The sequence below is a fragment of the Amphiprion ocellaris genome, chromosome 9, assembly GCF_022539595.1.
Source record: "Amphiprion ocellaris isolate individual 3 ecotype Okinawa chromosome 9, ASM2253959v1, whole genome shotgun sequence".
Taxonomy (NCBI): domain Eukaryota; kingdom Metazoa; phylum Chordata; class Actinopteri; family Pomacentridae; genus Amphiprion; species Amphiprion ocellaris.
In genome coordinates, this window is record NC_072774.1 from 22,562,345 (window position 1) to 22,581,008 (window position 18,664).

Consider the following 18,664-nt stretch of genomic DNA (forward strand, 5'->3'; position numbering starts at 1 on the left):
AACCTGCCATCAATTGCCAACCGGAGAAGACTATTAGCTGCACGGTAAACATCATTTCGAGCTGCTTTTGCTGTCTTATAGCCTCTCCTCTCTGCCCAAGCTATAGAACACAAAGAGAGAAGGAGAATAGGAGCATTTTAATGATAGATGTCAGTATGAAATCTTAATACTGGTGATATTTAAAGGAGGAGTTCACTCTTTATCATCTTCCTGTCATCAGTTTCTAAGAGATCAAAACCAACAACGAACAGTTTTAACTAAGAAGAGCCTGCAATTGTAAATATTCAATGGCACATGAAATAGAAATGCACAAAACACTTCCCAATAAATACTTGATACTCCGGATTGAGTGATGATTACCGAGGACTACAATGTAGGGCTGTAATAAGATAGTGAAAAGACCTTTTAAAAACCAAAGTTTATATTTGTAATCTAAAGAACAAATGACTTGGGCCCAAGTGCCACAGACAGGTTGTGCATGTTAGTAAGTATTGTGAGATGGACCAGTGCGTTGCAAATTCATTCCGTCAGATCTGTTGACAAGACAAAACTAAATATGACAACTGTTTTATACATTTCAGTGTGGCAATTAGCTTTATACTTGCGAATGAATAAAATTAATATTTTATAACCGCATGTGATTTCAAAACTCATCAAGGCTACAAAAATCTAGATGTTGTGCATCTAAATGTCGTCTTACCCTCACACACATCCCAGGCAGTCCAGCTGAGCTCCTCAGACCCCTGGTTTCCTTGCTGGGGTTCACTGTCTTGCAAACTGGGGTGTCTGAGCTTCAGTGCACTGAGGAATTGCGTCCTCTCACACAGATAACCAACTGAGCTGTAGGGTTCTTGCAGCTGTGACACTGGGTAAATCCCTGCCAGGATCTAAAGAAAGCAAAAAGGCAAAGAAAAAGAAGACAAGAGGAAGATAAAGAAAATGATGAATAAAAAAACAAAAAGACAGCTCCAAAATCCATTTTTGAAAATAGAAAGACAGATGTTTAAAATGTTCAGCAAAATAGCCTTGGGATTCCTGAGGAGACTTTGAAATACCAAGTAGGAATGTATAAAATCAATACTTCATCTCCCAGATGTGTGTGTGTGCTACTCAACAAAATCACATTTCTACAAATCTAATCAGGCAAGTTAACTCAAAGTCACATATGCTTCTAAGTACACTACAGAGGGTTTGTACCTGTAACTGTTTATTGACGCGGGAGGGGAAAACCAGGCCGGGGCAGTCACAGAGTTTGACCGTCGGGGTGAGGTAGTAGGTCTGGAAGTATTTGGTGTGGCCTGGGGTCCTAGACACACTCACCACCTTTCTCCCAACTAGGCTGTTTATAACGGATGACTTGCCAACATTGGGAAAACCTGGAAAAGAAGGATAAGTTAAAGATCAAGGTAATAACTTGTAAAGGTGTTTAAGATTTACAAACTATTGGTTTTAAGCTCAGTATATCTATACTAGCCTGTTCAATGACATCCTTCATGAATTGTTATGAAGCAATTATTTACAGTGATTAGGAAGTGATTACTGTATATTCTAACTTATTACTAATCATTAACAGATTCAGTAATGGATCGGGTAGACCCCAGTTTTTTCCCAATAAGCTTAAGGTTAAAAAGAAAATGTGGGTACCCTGATAAGCACAGATTACTAATGCTTAGCAAATGTTTTGCCTAACGGATGGGAGAAAAGGAGCTTATTTTAATGCAATCATCTTTGCCAATTCAAAAAATGGTGATATCTTGAGAAAATATTTTGACATTCCTCTCGTGAAGTTTCTTGCAAGAATAGGTTTCAATCTAATTTTTTTAAAAAGTCACTGAATCTGGCCACAGTTGAAGTTCCCTGAGAAAACTTTGAGGATTACCGATGCAGCCTAATGTGAGAACCCCATCTTTGTAGAGCTCCTGTGACAGGCTGCTCATCTCCATAGCACTATCACTTTGATGCTCCATTAGCACCGATTCTGCTCCTTCATCTGGGCGCTCTCCATCCAGACACTCTGCAACAGCATCTCTCTGAATCTTCTGCTCCCAGCTGGACAGATCAACTGAGAAAAAAACAGCATAGGTGACATTTTGAGGATTAGTACAAATGCTTAGTTGGAATCTAATACCTGAATCATTATGAGAAAAGATGAGGGGTAGACAGACTCTCTCTCACCCATCCCTGACGTGATCTCCTGACAAGCCTTGAAGATATCTATAGGACCTCCAGCGTGACTCCAATCAGCCTTCCTCCTCATCCTCTTCTTCTGGAGTACTACATGTAAGAAAGAAAATAAAAGACAGACAGAAAAGGAGAAAACAAAGAGAGTTATTATCACAACAGGGGATAAGAACAGATGCATAGCAGGCCATTCTGGTGACACTGCCGTGAAATAAGTTCATTAAGTTTTCCCTCACCTTCTACCTTCCTTCCACTACCCCTATCCTCACCTGTGCTATTTGGCTGTCCAGGGTGGGAGGTGAAGCAAACAATTTGCAGATGGGAGAACTGGGAGGTCATGTAGTGTTTCCAGGCAATCACCAGTGGGGGAGGACAAAGATCGGCTTTGTTCAAGACCAAGACCACCTGCTTATGTAGGTCTCCTGTGATGTGGTGGTAAAGGGCTGGAGGGAACTGCAGCACCTGGGTGGTTTACATGAGGACACACCTTCTTCAAAGGGTAATTATGGACTATTCAACATATAAACTACTAGATCAGGTTACTGATTAATAAGAACAAGTTGACTTGTGCTGGGTTTTGGTTTTTTTTTTAACTTTGCATTAAAACCGGAAATGTTTTATTTTTATCCTAAAAGAAATCAAGAGCAGCAGATCATACTGACATATATATAAACAAGGAACAGATTGTCTACTATAGAACTATAGTCAGTTGTTCATAAAACTCAAAAAACAAGTGCTTTAAGAGTGAAATGCCAAAACGTAACAAATGTAACACACTTGTAATTTCCTCCTTTTTTGTTGACTGCAAATGTATAAAAATAATCAGTAACAAATGTGTACAAATGTTTCCTTCTTTTCAGTTTTACTTTTTTGGATCCAAGACATTGACTGGTATAAAATTATTTCAGAGGAGCAAACACAATAATTTTTAAACTGTAGCAGGTAAATAAACAGATAAATAACAAAAACCAAATCGTACACTAATATGATCCTTGAATATGTCTCCATCTAGTGGAGCCATCCTGCAGGCTTTTGTTAACGTTGTCACCTACCGGGTGCCTAATGTCAACAATGAGCAGAATGATGTCAGACATTTCCAAAACTCTCCATAGTTGTCTCCATGTCTAAAAGAAAGAAAAAAAAGTGGGGTAGAATTTGGTTTAATATGGTAAACAAGATAGATTATGCTGTCTATGATTTCAAAATTTCTATTCTTACTCCACTTAGAGTAAGACTCTGCTTGGCTTTACACAACTTAATAGCAAGTTTCAGTTTTGGTTCACAACCTTTCCTTGTATTTGTCTGCAGCAGGCAGGTATTTTCAGCAAAAACTCTAAATACCCAACTGTACACAACCTGCTCTGTGCAAAACAGCACATACAGTTAATAACTAGCTGGTGAACATAATGGAGCATTTAGCAGCTAAAGAGCCAGATGTTTCCCTCATTTGTACAGACTCCAGTGGAGGTACAAAGCAGAGCAAAAACAGAGAGGGAATATTGTACCTACATTCACCATGTGGCCTAAAACATATCTCCAAATGAATGATGATGTTGCTTCAGAACTGCTGGATGTGTAAAAAAGTAAAACCAAGTTCACCATAGCAACTTGCTACCTTTATTGTGCAGGGTGCAAAAAAAGTTGATATTCAATATTTTGTTTAATTTATTGCACAAATTTAATACTATTCAATTATTTTTGCAACAAAATAGGCAAAACAACTGGCTCAATCACCTTATTCATCCATCCATTACTTTTCCATCAAGTTCTGCTTAAAAAGCACTTCTGCATTACTGTGAGTCACAGTCATTACACAAACACCTGCTCAAGCCCTGCCTCCGCTGTGATGTGCCTCCTGAGCTCAATCTATGCTGAGAAATTACATGATCTAAAAGGGTTTTGGTGTTAAAAAACTGTGTTGCCATTTTCATACTCTGAGAAAAATTAAACAATACCACAACATGTAGAGAAGACATGATGGTGCTTTCCCCAATGGAAAACAGGAGACAATACACCAGTGTATTATAAATCCCACAATTCCTTCAGATTGCTACATGATCCAACTACAACAAAATAAATAATCAATTCATTGCATGTCCTGGAGTCATACACTGGAAAAAAGCCAGCAACATCTTTCCGGTAATGATTAGTTTACAGGAAAACTCTTTATAAAGCAACATTACTTCATGCTGTTATCTGATGTCAAAGGGCTCCAAGGGTTTCATGAATATTCATGTTGCACCAAAAATGTGCTGAGCATGTCTGTCAATGATAAACTGGTTAACAAATAACATAAATGGTTCCATGGATGCATGCTAACCCTACCACTCTCAGTCAGAAATGGAACATTGATAAGACATGAGAGCAAGTTGCTAGAACAGAGAATGGATGGGCTTATACCTGTTCACTTGATGAGGTCAGATGTGGATTGCATGACTTGCTGTTTAATTTAATATTACAAGGTGGAGTGAATTTTGACTTGCAGAATTAATTGCTAGAACAAAGACTGGAACATTATCTGAACCACGGCATTAAATATATAGAAGAAAACTTTATAAAGCAGTACAAAAAGTAAAACTACAAAGTAGTACCCATATCTGAGTTAGTTTGGGTCGACAACAAAGTGTTTGAAAGTGTACAAAAAATAATGAAGCTTCAACATTCACCATGGATGTTGTAAAAAACAAAAAAAAAACAAAAAAAAAACACTCTCTGGTTTCATAGCCCAGTGTTTGCACTTTAAATTGTTAAAAATTCATTCAGAGTATATAAAGGCAACTAAGTTACCTCCAGATTGTGCTCAAAGTGGCTGAGAGAGCCAGGTGGGTTTCTGGAGTGCAAGTCATCCAGGTACTCTCTGTATGACTTCTCCTCTTTCCTCAGCAGGTTCTCTCGTGTCATCTCATAATTCCACGATGGACGTCGTGGGAAACCAAGACCTGGAAGTGAGTAACCAAGTTTCTGCGTGTCAAGCGGTGATCCACTACATTAAGTCGCTCTGCTCATCTGTTTGGCCTATTTCAAAACTGTGACGGAAAAAAATATTTAAAAAAATAGCCTGACCTTTCTCTAATGGGTAAATGTCATTGATGTCGACCTCCAGTTCCTTGTCAGTAACTGGTTGTAGCACCTTCTCCCTCGCTGACTTCTTCCTCTTCTCCACCTCCTCTTTACTCTCTTTCTCAAAGTGAAGACGGAACCTGGATAGAGGAGTATTTATCTTTGTTGGACTGTGTGTTATATCTTAACAACAATGACTGCATTTACATTTTAGAACTTGCAAATTGATATCTCTATTTGTGATAGACAAGGACATAAGCATTACAAAGTATGATGTTTGTTACACCCAAAATAGTGTAATTAAGATTAAGGTCATGTTCCAGTAAATCACTAAAACACAGTGGTAAAAAGCTGCCCTCTTCATCTTAATACCTACATGTTCTGACATAAATAATTACCAAATAATCATCAAAAGTCGCCACTGTCTGTTGATTCAAGCATCAATTTTATATGCTATTTCAGTCACTGCATCCTAAATTTCTCTCAAGTTTCAGTGACAGACACACAGCAAGCAAGCTGAATTTCCAAACTGCTTATTAGTATGATAAATGATAACTCACCTGTTGGGGTCATATCTACCTTCTCTACTAAAGGGCTGCTGATTTATTCTTCTCATGTCAGTGGTCTCGCTGTCTGAAGTGTCTGACTGACGGTCTCCTCCACGCTCCACACTGGCATTGCGGCTGCTTGGTCCAGAACCTGTCTCACCTGGGAGACAGGGTCAGAGGTCAGGGACCAGTAAAACATTGCATCGTGAACCAATAAGCTTTCTTGACCCTAATATAAAGAATCACTTTTTCATCAGTCATGTCAGGTGTAAAATGGCAAAATTATGCTTATTATTAGCTGTTCTGAGTCATCAAAGTAGAAATGTGGCATGTTATCAAAGATAAAAATGGACAATTTTCAATTAAATGGACAACAGAACGTTGTTAACACAGAAATGAACCAAAATACAAAAATAAAATTAAATGTGCCACATGATTTTAAAGACATCTTAAAATATTAGAAGCATGTCTTTAAGGATTGCTCTCTGAAAAATATGCGAGAAGGCATTGCTTCTTTAAATGTTCACATTAAACAGGTCTTGCTGTGAAAACTAATAATTTACTTGCTAGTAAAGGTATAACTGGATTCAAAGATCTGAAGAAAAGAACGTGTGCTAGTGAGTCTGTGTTGTGTTATGAAGTCTACATTCTTGAAATGATAAGACATATTAAAGACTATTTTATTTTTTCTTAATTTAAAATACTTGAACAGCCACATAAACACGTTTAGGAAATTCAAAGACTGGTTATGGTCCTATGTAACATATATCAGGTAAGTGAAAATCTTTCATCTAACATGCCACCACTGTTTATTTAGAGCTGTCTCTGCAAATTTGGCACCGTAGTTGATATTGTTGTTGGCTAAACAAATCAGGCTGCTATGCATTATTTAACGCTCTTTTTGGCAGATAGGTAAGCCTATGCCATTCCGTTGCGTTCGGTTATTTCAAAGGCAAGCTATATTACTCTGTTTGACATTATGCTCGGTAACACATACATTGACATTGTTCCAGGCTTAGCAAGTAGTGTCCTGCTATATTTAAAAGCCCAACACTTCCTAACAGTACGCAGACACACAGACAAACCCAACAGTTTACTACTAAACTGTATCCAGCTATGGAACACAAACCGTTAGCGACGCTAGCATGCTAACGCTAACATGCTAAAGCTAACCGCAAAATTTAGTTACCTCTCTTTCTCTCCCGTTTGACTTGTAGCTGTTTCTTCTTCTGTTTGTTGCTAAATGGCTTTTTGCGGGGCATATTTAATAAATGAGATGGCTGAAATATATTGCTGTGTACTGTGTTTGTACCCAGAGCTTGTCACACAGCTTTCTTATTGACGTTATTTACATGGATGAAGTTTCTGGACTCCTACACTCCTCAATGACGCCATATCCACTGCAGACTGCGGAGAACAGTGGGTCAAACCAATTACAAGTTATCACAAACCGGTCAGTTTTATATATTTTAAGCTTTATTTACATCATCTTATTATGATTAAACTTAACGAAAGTAAACATTACTCTGTATATCATTTTAAACAAATATACGAAAAAATATTGGCGAAACTGTTAGTAAACTCCGTGCAGCCAAATGGTGCATTCCACTTTTACAAACACCTTACAAATTTACACATTCCAGCGAGTAGACATATGTAACCCAGTTCATGTAACTGGTGCACAGAAGCATGTTTAACATATGGGTAACACAAGCAACATAATGTATGTTTTTGTGTTTTTTTTCTGGGGTTATAAAAAAACATGATGATGCAATTTATTTTAACAAAAATTAAACGGCATTTGCACGTCATAAATGAAGATCTGAAACTATCAGTTAATCACTTCATGGACAGAATAATGTCTATCCATTAAGCCATCAATTTGGGACCTAATTGAAACAGAAATAGAAATATTTCAGAGGGTTTATTGTATTACAGGCAGAAAAAACCCACAAAATTCAGATGTGTCAACATGTCTTTAAAGAAGTATTATAAACATTGTTACCTTAGAAGTATAATAGCAAGAGCACATTTGAAGAACATTACTTTAAGGACATACACTCAAAGCAGTACAATAGGATTACATGAAACATGAACTGGCTCATCACTCCCCCTAGGTCACAGGCATGTGAAAGCCCGCAAATATATGTAAATATGTTCTGCGGAATATCACATCCTTATAATCATACTTTCTAAACTGGACTTTTTTTTTCCTGAAAAGGAAATAACCTCTATATCTCTGTTAAGGTTAAAAAGATCACAGGCATGTATTTTACAACATAGCAGAGGTAATAACACTGGTGTAAAAACTGAATGTCTCTGTATGAAAGTATAAAAATTTACCTTCACAGTTCCCATCAAGTCAATAGAGAGACCATAATTGTTACGGCCACAGTTGTATTTGTAGGGAAAGGCAGGAGGTGATAACAAAGAGAAGCACTGTCTCTTAGACACTTCCTTTCATAAAGCCATCACTGTGATGGACTGAAACATATTTTATCGCAGTCTTTACGTGCACTTTCTACTCCAACAGGATAGCTAAGCAAAAGGAGCACAAATCAAACAAGGCAAAACGTAAAACTCAAAGAGCCAAAGTTAAAAAAAAATAAAATAAAATTATTGCCTTCAGTATGCTGTGTCACCATATCATTTGTCCTGTCTGCCTGAAACCATCATTTAGGCAGTCATGTGTCCCGAAGTTTCTGTATGATCTTAGTATTGCTTTTATCCTTCGACTCTCCATCCTCCGTTTCCTCTTTTCTTGAATAGAATCTAACTTCCCCACCTCCCACACTCCCTCCTTTCATCACCTCTACGAGTTGAGGTGCTCCACTTGAATGGTGGATGCTGACACAGTGAGACAGAGGTCCTTGTGGGACGTGATGTCGGCCACACTGACTGGTTTGTACTGGATGTCACTGGCAGACACTGTCTTATACTGATGCAGGTCAAATGGACAGGGGATGGGTTCTGTCTGGGGGTAGTTGCTCTGGCTCTGTCCTTGCTGGCCTCCGCCTGCTGCTCCACTCCCAGCTCCCCCAGGTCGGCTCGATGCTCCATCTGCATTCTCTACCCGTCTCTGAGCTCCTGCCTGACCCTGGGCCTGGCTTCGGTTCTGTTGTGCTGACTGTGCTGCCATGACTGCTGGTGCAGTCAACTGGTCTGGGTTGTGTTTCTCCATGTGTTTCACCAGATACGTCTCCTGAGATGAGGGGAGGATAGGTAGAGGGGAAACAGTGGACACATGACTACACGGTGTAAAGTAGTTGCCAGGTTTCTGATGCCAGTGAGGCGATTCAAAGTGTTTCAAGTAGAAATGCTCTTCAGAAATGGACATTTGTCTTACTGAGGTATAAGTGCGGTTGCAGAGACCACATGAGTAGATCCTGGCATGTTTGACTGTGTGTGTGGACATGTGCACCTCCAGGCTCGCTGAATCTATGTATCCTTTATTGCAGTTGGTGCATTTGTAGGGCTTGTCTTTGTTGTGTTGACGCCGGTGGGACTGGGAGAAAATTGTGGTTGAAGAAAAGCTTTAAAAAACTGTCACGGTACAGGAAGTGTTCGGTGACACAGTTAACACCAAATACATCACATGCATAAGAAGAGAACTTAACTCTTTCACACCTGTAAATTTGAGAGTTGCGTGAAGGACTTCTCACAGCCTGGGTGGGTGCACTTGTATGGCCGATCTCCAGTGTGTATCCTGAATGGAAAACACAAACACATACATTTACACACAAGCTTCCATCACTTTTGTGGTGATCTAATCTGGTTTCAGAAATATGCAGGACGAAGAGAAACCCTAGACCAGAGGCTGACTTACCTGCTGTGCTGCTGAAGGTGACTGAGCTGTCTGAAGCATTTTTGGCAGTAGGAGCAGGTGTAGGGTTTCACTCCTGTGTGGATGCGGATATGTTGGGCCAGGTAGCTAGAGTTGGCAAATGACTTGGTACAGTGGGGACACTTGTGGGGCTTTGACTCTGTGTGGTTCCTAATGAGGGCAGACCAGAGTGTGAAAGAAAAATGGAAACAGGGTTGCAAGGGTAAACTGAGGAGAAAAAACATCATTTCTAGAATTTGTCAGCTTTTCAGAAGAACATTCTATCCATACAAATAAAGCATGAAAAAGTCATCAATCACCTCAAATCAAATGGATGAAAAAAAAACTACAACATTTATGTTTTGTGTTGTTTCAAATATCACACAAAACCAAGAATATCCAACAACATAAACACATTTTTAGTCTTGTCTGTCTGACCAAACAGATGGGATGATTGGAGATAGCTCGGATTTAAACATTAGAGGTACTGTTGAAATTATGTACAAAGGATGTAATAGAATAAATAACTATGAAAGGTTTTACAATTGCATAACCTGAGATCAATGTGCATCCAGGGATGGCTACAAACATATTTGAGGATGGCCAAAAAAATGCAAAAGATGAAAATAAAAGAGCATGAAAGCAAAGCATGGCAGCAGAGTATTTCTAATATGCATCGCTGTTCAACTGACAAAATCAGAAAAAGCATTAATATGAAGTAGGCTGAACAAAAACACAGCGGGTAACTCAACAGAAAAGAGCAATGGCACCAAGCAAACCTGTAACTGCTGTTTAAAGCTTACTTGAAAATGTGTATGAGTGTGTCTACATAAGAAGCTAAGGCAGAAGAAATGATGAGACGTGCAGAGAAAAAGAATAAAAGCATGTGAATAAAGAAAAATATGATGCAGTGCAAAGAGTAAGAAGAGAAGCAAGAACTGTGCACAAAAACAAAATAAGAAATAAAAAAGTTAATTACTCTGATTGCCTCAAATATACCTTCATGCATCTTAAAGGCCCCCTTTGTGTTTATTGCATAGATTTGGAACATTTTTAATGGGAAAAGCCACAACTTGAAAGATGCTATTCGAATTCTAATTTTCTGAAAGGTCACTGGTAGCATGCAAGCCAACATCCACACGGCAATGCAATAAGCGTCTGCACACCACTCCACTCTCAACCCCTTGGGGAAGAAGAACAGTAGTAGAAGAAGAGGAGTCTGGGCTTCTAAGGGAGGTTACACAGGACAAGTTAAAAAGACGAGGAATTGCAGTATGGGACTGGTAACGGGGAACGGGAGTCTGCAGTACCGTGTGTGCTGCTGTAAGTGACTGAGCTGCCTGAAAGATTTCTGGCAGTAGGAGCAGGTGTAAGGCTTGGCCCCGCTGTGGATGCGGATGTGCTGGGCCAGGTAGCTGGAGTTGGCGAATGACTTGGCGCAGTGAGGACACTTGTGAGGTTTGGCCTCTGTGTGCGACTTGGAGTGGATCTGCATGTCAGACTTACTGAAGAAGGTCGCCGCACACATCCGGCACCTACAGGCGAAGAGACACAGAAATGGGAGGGCGAAATGGAAGAACAAGAGGGAAGAAGAGGGAAACACATAAAGAAAGGGAAATACAGGAAATCAAGGGAAAAAAGGGGGATAGAGAGAAATTAGGAGAAGAGGAGAGAAGGGCAAAGAAAATGGAGCAATGAGCCACAGAGAGAAAGAATATAACAGAAAATGATAAGAAAAATAAACGATCAGGGAGATATCAGTGAAGACAGCAGTGGGTTAAATCAAATGTCAAAGGCACATCCGGACTGCACAGAGATGATGTCAAGGGAGAAACCAGTGAAACTGATGTGGAAAGCTTCGCAGATACTATAAAAAGTGAAAGAGCAGCACACAGGGGTAAGGTCACAACCAAAAGAGCATGCTATTCAAAGACAAAGAGGACAGTAGAGGGCAGGTTCATGTCAAGTGTGTGCAAAGGCAGCGAGCGTCTAGGAAGCACTGACATATTTGTTTTCACTTAAGGGAAAGAATCAACCATCCACTACAAAGCAGGCATGTTTTGCCACAACATGCAGTCAGAGAAGAGGTATTGGTGTGTGTCAGTTGCGTATATCCAGTAGTGCAGCTAGAAATCCTAAACATCTCTACAGTAATGTTGACAGGACACAGATGAACACTTGTACTTGCATTTCAGTCAGAGCAATGACAAATGTAGCTCCTCATACCTGTATGTCTTAGTGCTATCTTTAGGGCTTGGATCCTCCTCTTCATTTGACAGGTCATACGGGTCTCTAGTATGATGCTGCAGAGATGCTACCTGTCAAAAATGTATTTAGGTTATTTAATCACCAGTTTATTGCACCTTGACCTTTTCTTTATCCATCTGTAGCTATTCTCTTACCTGGCCACCAGCCGTCAGATGAGCCAGTATTAGTGTCTCTTGTGCTGGTCCGCCCAGAGGACTGACTCTAGTTTGCGTTACCTTCTTCTTTCTCCCTCGTTTGGAGGGCGCTGGCATCACGACCACATGGGGTCCATCCCCTTCTTTTTTATCTATACCAGATCAACAACAGCATGGTAAAAGGAAAGAATCATCTTTAAATGAGCAGTACATGATGTTTGCAAGCACTATGTGGAACAAATTTCGTAAAAAGAAGCTGTATTGAAAGAAAAAAAAACATTAAGGCTGGTAAAAAAACAAACAAAAAACATCTACAGCAAAAAAAAAATAACCCTCCTCCTGCCTCTGTCATGAATGAGCATGGACACATGCACATTCTTCAAACTAGTCTAAATAGCTAAGTTACACATTAACATGTACTTCTCACGGGATCCCCACACTACTCTTCAGAGTGAAAGCCCTCAGTCTAACCGTTTGTGCCACCACATCCTACTCTCACCACTGATTTCGTTTCTCTTTATACTATCTCACGTGATCTGGGGGAAACAACTGTGACTGGGTGAAGTCTCCCACCATGAACTATCCATCCATCCATTATCTATAGACCACTTATCCTCCTTATATTAGGGTTGTGGGAATGCTGGAGTCTATCCCAGCTGACTTAGGGTGAAGGCAGGAGACACCCTGCACAGGTCACCAGTCCATCACAGGGCTAAACATAGAGACAAACAATCACACTCACATTCATATCTAGGGAAAATTTAGAATCACCAATTAACTTCAGCATGTTTTTGGACTGTGGGAGGAAGCCGGAGAACCCTGAGAAACCCCATGCATGTACAGGGAGAACATGCAAACTCCATGCAGAAAGATCCCGGGAAAGTGAACCAGAGATCTTCTAGCTGCAAGGCGAAAGTGCTAACCACTGAAGCACTATGTAGCCCACTACCAGTGATTATCTAAAGCCTGAAAATAGAGCCAAGAAGAGGCACATACATCTAGTTTCAAATTAGACCACTTGAATTACCATATGCTTGAAAGGTTATTATGGAAATTTCACCCTTGAAAAAAAAAATTCCTATCCCCACTTTAAGCCATTACATTTCAGATCTGTATATGGGATATATCACATGTGTGCGACTATGTTTGTATCACCTTGCGGATGTAGCGCTGAAACAATCATGGTTGTTGCTGGATGTCCAGAAACAAACGATTGAGAGGAGGTGGGGGAGACTAGTGTTCCCTGAGGAGTTGTGATCACTAGACCTGCTGCACAGAAAGAGACAGAGAGAATCAGAAAGGATTACAGTCCTTGAGATGAAAAGGGTCTAGTTCAGAAATGTCTTACCAATTACACTATATGCTGAACCTTAAAGTGTTAATATAGTGCTACAAAAAAGCATATACACACCGATCAGCCATAACTGTAAAACCACAGACAGATGAGGTGAATGGCATTGATCGTCTTGGTACAAACTCACATCCACCCCATCATAAGGGAGCGTTCATGTGTGCTTCCCCAGCAGGACAGTACACCCTGCCGCACCATAAAAACTGCTCAGGAACGGCTTGGAGAACACAAAAATGGCCACCCCTAGAGGTCCTGTGTTCATGCGCCAACAAGCCAGAGCTGTTTAGAAGGCACGAGGAGCACCCACACAAACAGGCACATAGTTTTTTTTACTGTGGCTGATCAGTGTATAATACAGCGTTCAGTTTTCCTATAGTTTTTCTACTGGAAACATTTGTTCTCATCAACTAAACCATTTCATGCACTGCTGTTCTTCTATGACCAGAACTAAAGTAAGAAAAAGGCCACCTAAAGGCTCCTCCATGCAGACACTGGCGCACCTGCTGTCATGATGCCCGTGGAGGGGACGGGCAACACTGTGATGTTCTGGGTGCTGTGAGGAGGGTGCAGGTGTGCCGCAGAACCACCCTGCCCTCCTCCATCTGTCTTGGCCCCAGGAGTGGGGATGGTGAGAAGCGCTGTCTGGTAGTGGGATGCAGAAGAAGGAGGGAAGGAAATACTCTTTTCCTGTTGCTCTTTTACCTTGTTCAGGAACATGGCATTCTCAATCTGCGAGGAGAGAGGAGATGTTCTCATTGAATTAAGCGCAGTCGTCTTTGTGTAGTAATGTTAGGTTTAGAAATTAGCGTCACAGTGAAGTTTGGGATTTTGCAGGAGTGACTTGGTGAAATAATTTGCCTTAAATGAAGCCCCCGCTCACTGGAGCTTCTTGTTCAAATCAGCTGATTGAAAAGTAAATTCTGGACGTCTGGTCTGTTCTTACCTGTCCTGGCACAGTCGGAACAGGAGACCAGAAATATGAGGAATTAAAATGAGAATCCTCCATCATTTCTGTAACGACACAAAAATCCAAAAATGTCAACGCTTTGCATTCTTGGCCAAGTCCTGCAGTAATAAATATGAAAACATAACCAAGAGGGCCACATCAGTTAAAAGCAGAGCTTAACATGTCTTTACTCAACCAAAGGTGAGAAGTAAACGGTCAAACGACATTAGAAATGCTGAAGAGAGTGCAGATCATTTGATGTAGATTACTCACATGTCTACTGGTAATGTTGGAAATACTAAGATCATTATGGGCTACAAAGTATTTTATCTTTGTGATTTAACTGAAGAAAATCTAGCAAGAAACAACTGATATTTGCTTAAAATAATATTGATAGTATGTAAAAAAAAAAAAAAAAAAAGAAAAAAGAAGAGGTACACCAAGGAACTGGGGGAAGGTAGATCTGCCGACAACAGAACCAGTGAATGACAATCACTGAAGAATTTTTTGCATTGGAAATATGGACATATTATTGTGACAACAAAAAGCCCAACTGGACGCAAAACTGAGAAAACAGAGGGTATAATAGACATATATACATACAAACATTTTTATTGCCTAAATCAATAAAAGCCCTGCACTGTTTGTTTTACGTTGCTGACATTGATTAGCATTGTGTATCTTTAATAAATGCCCTCTGTGTTGCTGATACTGATCTGTGTTGTTGGATCCATATTAAAATAAACATTTTTGTTGAAAAGCAGTGTAGTAAATGGTAATACAATTCAACAGTACCACAAATTACAGCTGCCAAAATGTCCTTAAAACTGAAACAATGCCTCCATAGAATAGCTTCAACAGAAAATTACCAACATGACCTCCAGGATTCATCAGACAGCTCTTGCCCGTGTTCTCTAATGCACAAGTGGCTTTTTCCTATGTAATCTAATGACAGTGACTACAGTGAGACTGGTGGTTGCTCACACCTATGAGCATGTTCTACATTTTTCTCCTGGAGAAAAATAACATTGTTATAAACAGGATAAATGTAGTCTTGTAATAAGGGCTCAGCCACTACCAGAGTGACCAAAGAATATGCATATTTCAGGAAATCTAGGGAAATAATTAAGGCTGTGAAACTGGAATTTGACCTTCTTCAAGACTCAGATGAGGTAATAAAGTTGGAGCTACCTTGAGAGCCATTGCACTTGAGCTGTACATATTTACACAAAATTACAACTGGGCGTTTTCACTAGTGATGATCAAGAAATGTGCAAAAGACAGATGGCACAACACTGCTTAAGATGCTAATAAATTAAAAAAAACTTTCTATTTATTTATCTTTATCTATTAAAACAGAAAAGCATATAAACTTTATGTCTACTACACATAAATATTGCTTTATTTATCACGTCATATCGCAGTATTGATTGCTGTTATTGCACATTTTCCTAGTGTTATGAAGGCCTAGTTTTTAATGCAAAAATATAGGCTTTTTATAGTATGAAAAATGTTTTCTGGTAGCTGTCACTAAGGATGAGGATGACTGCCAGTAAAGCACACCAGGGACTGAAACTGAAGCCGATGCCTATGTTGTTATTGACACACGTGTGCTTTTCCTCCTGTGACATGCAGAATGTCTTCAGCTTGAATAAAGTAATATCAATCAAAATACTGTAAAGCTCTTTCGACAAGGCTGGATTTTGATTGACAGTGCAGGTGTGGGGATCTTGAGGCTCACTTTGCTCAGTAGATAAACCACCATTAGGCCCTGAACTGCAATCAGCTTCAGAAATAGATATAAACATGTAGACTGATGGACAACAGGAATTACCAATTTTATAACTAACAGATTAGAGGAGACATGAAAGCCAAAGATCAGTTCCTGTGGTTTAGAAAAACATGAATGACATTTTGGTCTCCATACAGACGCAAAATTATGAATTACCATTAGACTACTCTTCCGGGTTGTTAAAGACATCGATTGTCTAATATAATGTTCAACTTTATTAACTTCTTCAACTACGTTAGCTACTCTACTACATTTAGTGTCATTAAGCAGATACCACTACTTAGATATAAGTTGTCTCTACAAAGTCCCATATCGCGTTAAACACCTACATAACGCCAACTTTTATCATATGCCACATATTAAATGTATGTATTGTTTACAGTCTGCCGTGGCTCAACAGCAGGATTCAATGTCGTCTCCTTGCATCTTGTAGTTAATCAGGCCCGACGTGCTGATTAACATACAGTTATCAGAGAACGTGTCTGTAGTGCCCTCCTGCTTGGGGAAAAAATGACAAGCAAACCAGAAAAAAACAAAAGGATTAAAAAAAACTGAAGCGAAGAAGGAAAAAAACCAATAGACCATCCTTACAGACTTCCGGCTGTGGGGACGGGTGGAGAGGCGGCAGCACGGTCGTGCAAATCTACCCAAAATTACTGCCGACTGCATTGAGAATAGTGGCGATTACCGGTGCCGACGGCTCCGTCCTCCTCCTCGAGGCTCCGGTGGGCTGGGACAGTTTGGACACTGGAACCAAATGTGTCCAAATCCCTGTAAATCAGTAAAGTTTTCCCTCCTCTCTTCTCTCTTACTCTTTTTTTTGAGGGGATTTTTTTTTCGCTCCGGTGAGCCAGCTGCCTCGTCTGAGCTGCACTTCCTCCGGATAAGGTCGTCAGACAAAAGGAGTGTGTGTGTGTGTATGTGTGTGCGTGCGGGCGCGCGCGTGTGTACGTTGATGTCATTTCCGGTGACTGAGGGACAGTTGAATTACGACTGTCTGACATGTCGCACAGTCGGTGGCCAGATGTCCTCTCAGCAGCAGGACAAGCACCGAAACGCACCACGACACGGATGATGGTTTTAGTCGCTGCACTTGAGCTTCACGTTGTAAAGAGAGAAGGCCAATGATGCCTTCACTGCTGTCAGGAAATACAGGCTCCAGCAGGGGTCACTGCTCATCAATTAAAGTTGGGGGAAAAATAGTGGATGAAAAGAATGAATAAAACCCTCCAAAGCATTTAGAAGTTAGTAGTTACACAGGGAAATCCACAATCATGTGGACAGATACTCTCAAATAAAATAATAATAGCTTTATAACAGGGTTCACAGGGTGCTTTGACAGTCAAAACATGCACAGACAATCAAGCAAGACGTGGAGACAATGCAGAGCAGTCAATTAAATAAATAGTGAAAATGATAGTAAGTTAAATGAGTAATTAGCTAGATGAGCATGCATATCAAATAAAGGAACTATGCAGTTTAAAAATTAAAGAATATGATTGACGGTTAAAAGTTAGAAATAAAAAAACAATTTGAGAATTAAAGAATTAAAATAAAAATAAAACAAGAAAGAACATATAAAAACAGGACATAATACAGATTAGAATACTAAAACTAAATAAAGCTAAAAGTAAATTTAACATAAAAGCAAGTCTATAAAAATGGGTTTTCAGAAGTGATTTTAAAAAAGGTAGAATATGTCGATCGCACAAAGTCTATTATTATATTTAAAGGTATATACATTTTTCTTGTTGCTTTGTTGTAATAATTTATGCCATTCTTTCTAGTGGCTGTCACATAACTAGTCAGTATTGTGACTATACACACACACACTACTGTTCAAAAGTTTGGGGTCACTTAGAAATGTCCTTATTTTTGAAAGAAAAGCATGAAGATAACATTAAATTAATCAGAAATTCAGTCTAGACATTGTTAATGTGGTAAATGACTATTCAGCTGGAAATGGAATATCTACGTGGGGTAGAATAGAATAGAATAGAATAGAATAGAATAGAATAGAATAGAATAGAATAGAATAGAATAGAATAGAATAGAATAGAATAGAATAGAATAGAATAACTTTATTGTCATGATACCTGGGGGCATGACAAAAATATAAGTAGCTGCCACTGGACGGTGTATTAAAACAAGCTAAATTAACAACAATAAATAAGAAAATTGAATGTACATATAAAACAGAACTATATTAAGAATTCCAACATATGCAAGCGTAAGGGTACAGAGGAACATTTCCAGCAACCATCACTCCTGTGTTCTAATGCTACATTGTGTTAGCTAATCGTGTTGAAAGGCTAATTGATGATTAGAAAACCCTTGTGCAGTTATGTTAGCACATGAATAAAAGTGGGAGTTTTCATGGAAAACATGAAATTACCTGGGTGACCCCAAACTAAATATTTAGTTGTCAGGTTTTCGTCAAATACGTAATTCATGTATGCGATTAGCTCTTGGATTTTGAATAAACCACAATAAGCATCAAACCATCCACACACAACCCAAGTCATGTTATTAATCTCAAATGGTACAGGATGTATTTATAT

The 18,664-nt window shown here is 39.4% G+C and overlaps 2 protein-coding genes across 6 annotated transcripts in view; both read right to left on the reverse strand.

The window, feature by feature from the left end:
- Window positions 1-7,188, reverse strand: part of gnl1 (guanine nucleotide binding protein-like 1) — a 9,251-nt gene extending 2,063 nt beyond the window's left edge. The window contains exons 1-11 of the mRNA XM_055013674.1: window positions 6,979-7,188; window positions 5,802-5,949; window positions 5,245-5,381; window positions 4,969-5,120; window positions 3,234-3,305; window positions 2,451-2,643; window positions 2,176-2,274; window positions 1,880-2,062; window positions 1,198-1,376; window positions 701-887; window positions 4-100 (exon numbers count right to left, since the gene is read on the reverse strand). Coding sequence (XP_054869649.1) covers window positions 4-100; window positions 701-887; window positions 1,198-1,376; window positions 1,880-2,062; window positions 2,176-2,274; window positions 2,451-2,643; window positions 3,234-3,305; window positions 4,969-5,120; window positions 5,245-5,381; window positions 5,802-5,949; window positions 6,979-7,051 — 1,520 coding nt within the window. The 5' untranslated portion in view covers window positions 7,052-7,188. The remainder of the gene's footprint in view (window positions 1-3; window positions 101-700; window positions 888-1,197; window positions 1,377-1,879; window positions 2,063-2,175; window positions 2,275-2,450; window positions 2,644-3,233; window positions 3,306-4,968; window positions 5,121-5,244; window positions 5,382-5,801; window positions 5,950-6,978) is intronic.
- Window positions 7,189-7,243: 55 nt separating this feature from the next.
- On the reverse strand, window positions 7,244-16,984 carry znf384b (zinc finger protein 384 b). Of its 5 annotated transcripts, none has more exons than XM_055013300.1 (11): window positions 16,792-16,983; window positions 14,309-14,376; window positions 13,866-14,094; window positions 13,170-13,280; window positions 12,015-12,166; window positions 11,839-11,930; window positions 10,923-11,147; window positions 9,616-9,783; window positions 9,417-9,495; window positions 9,136-9,294; window positions 7,244-8,991 (listed from the first exon to the last, which is right to left on the reverse strand). In XM_055013300.1, the coding sequence occupies exons 2-11, from the start codon at window positions 14,372-14,374 to the stop codon at window positions 8,602-8,604; spliced, it is 1,671 nt and encodes a 556-aa protein (XP_054869275.1). In that variant the 5' UTR covers window positions 14,375-14,376; window positions 16,792-16,983; the 3' UTR covers window positions 7,244-8,601. The 5 variants fall into 5 exon arrangements, with proteins under 5 accessions (XP_054869275.1, XP_023127379.1, XP_023127378.1 ...); XM_023271611.3 differs by having other exon boundaries at window positions 13,170-13,283; window positions 16,792-16,982; XM_023271610.3 differs by having other exon boundaries at window positions 7,244-9,294; window positions 13,170-13,283; window positions 16,792-16,984.
- Window positions 16,985-18,664: the final 1,680 nt, after the last annotated feature.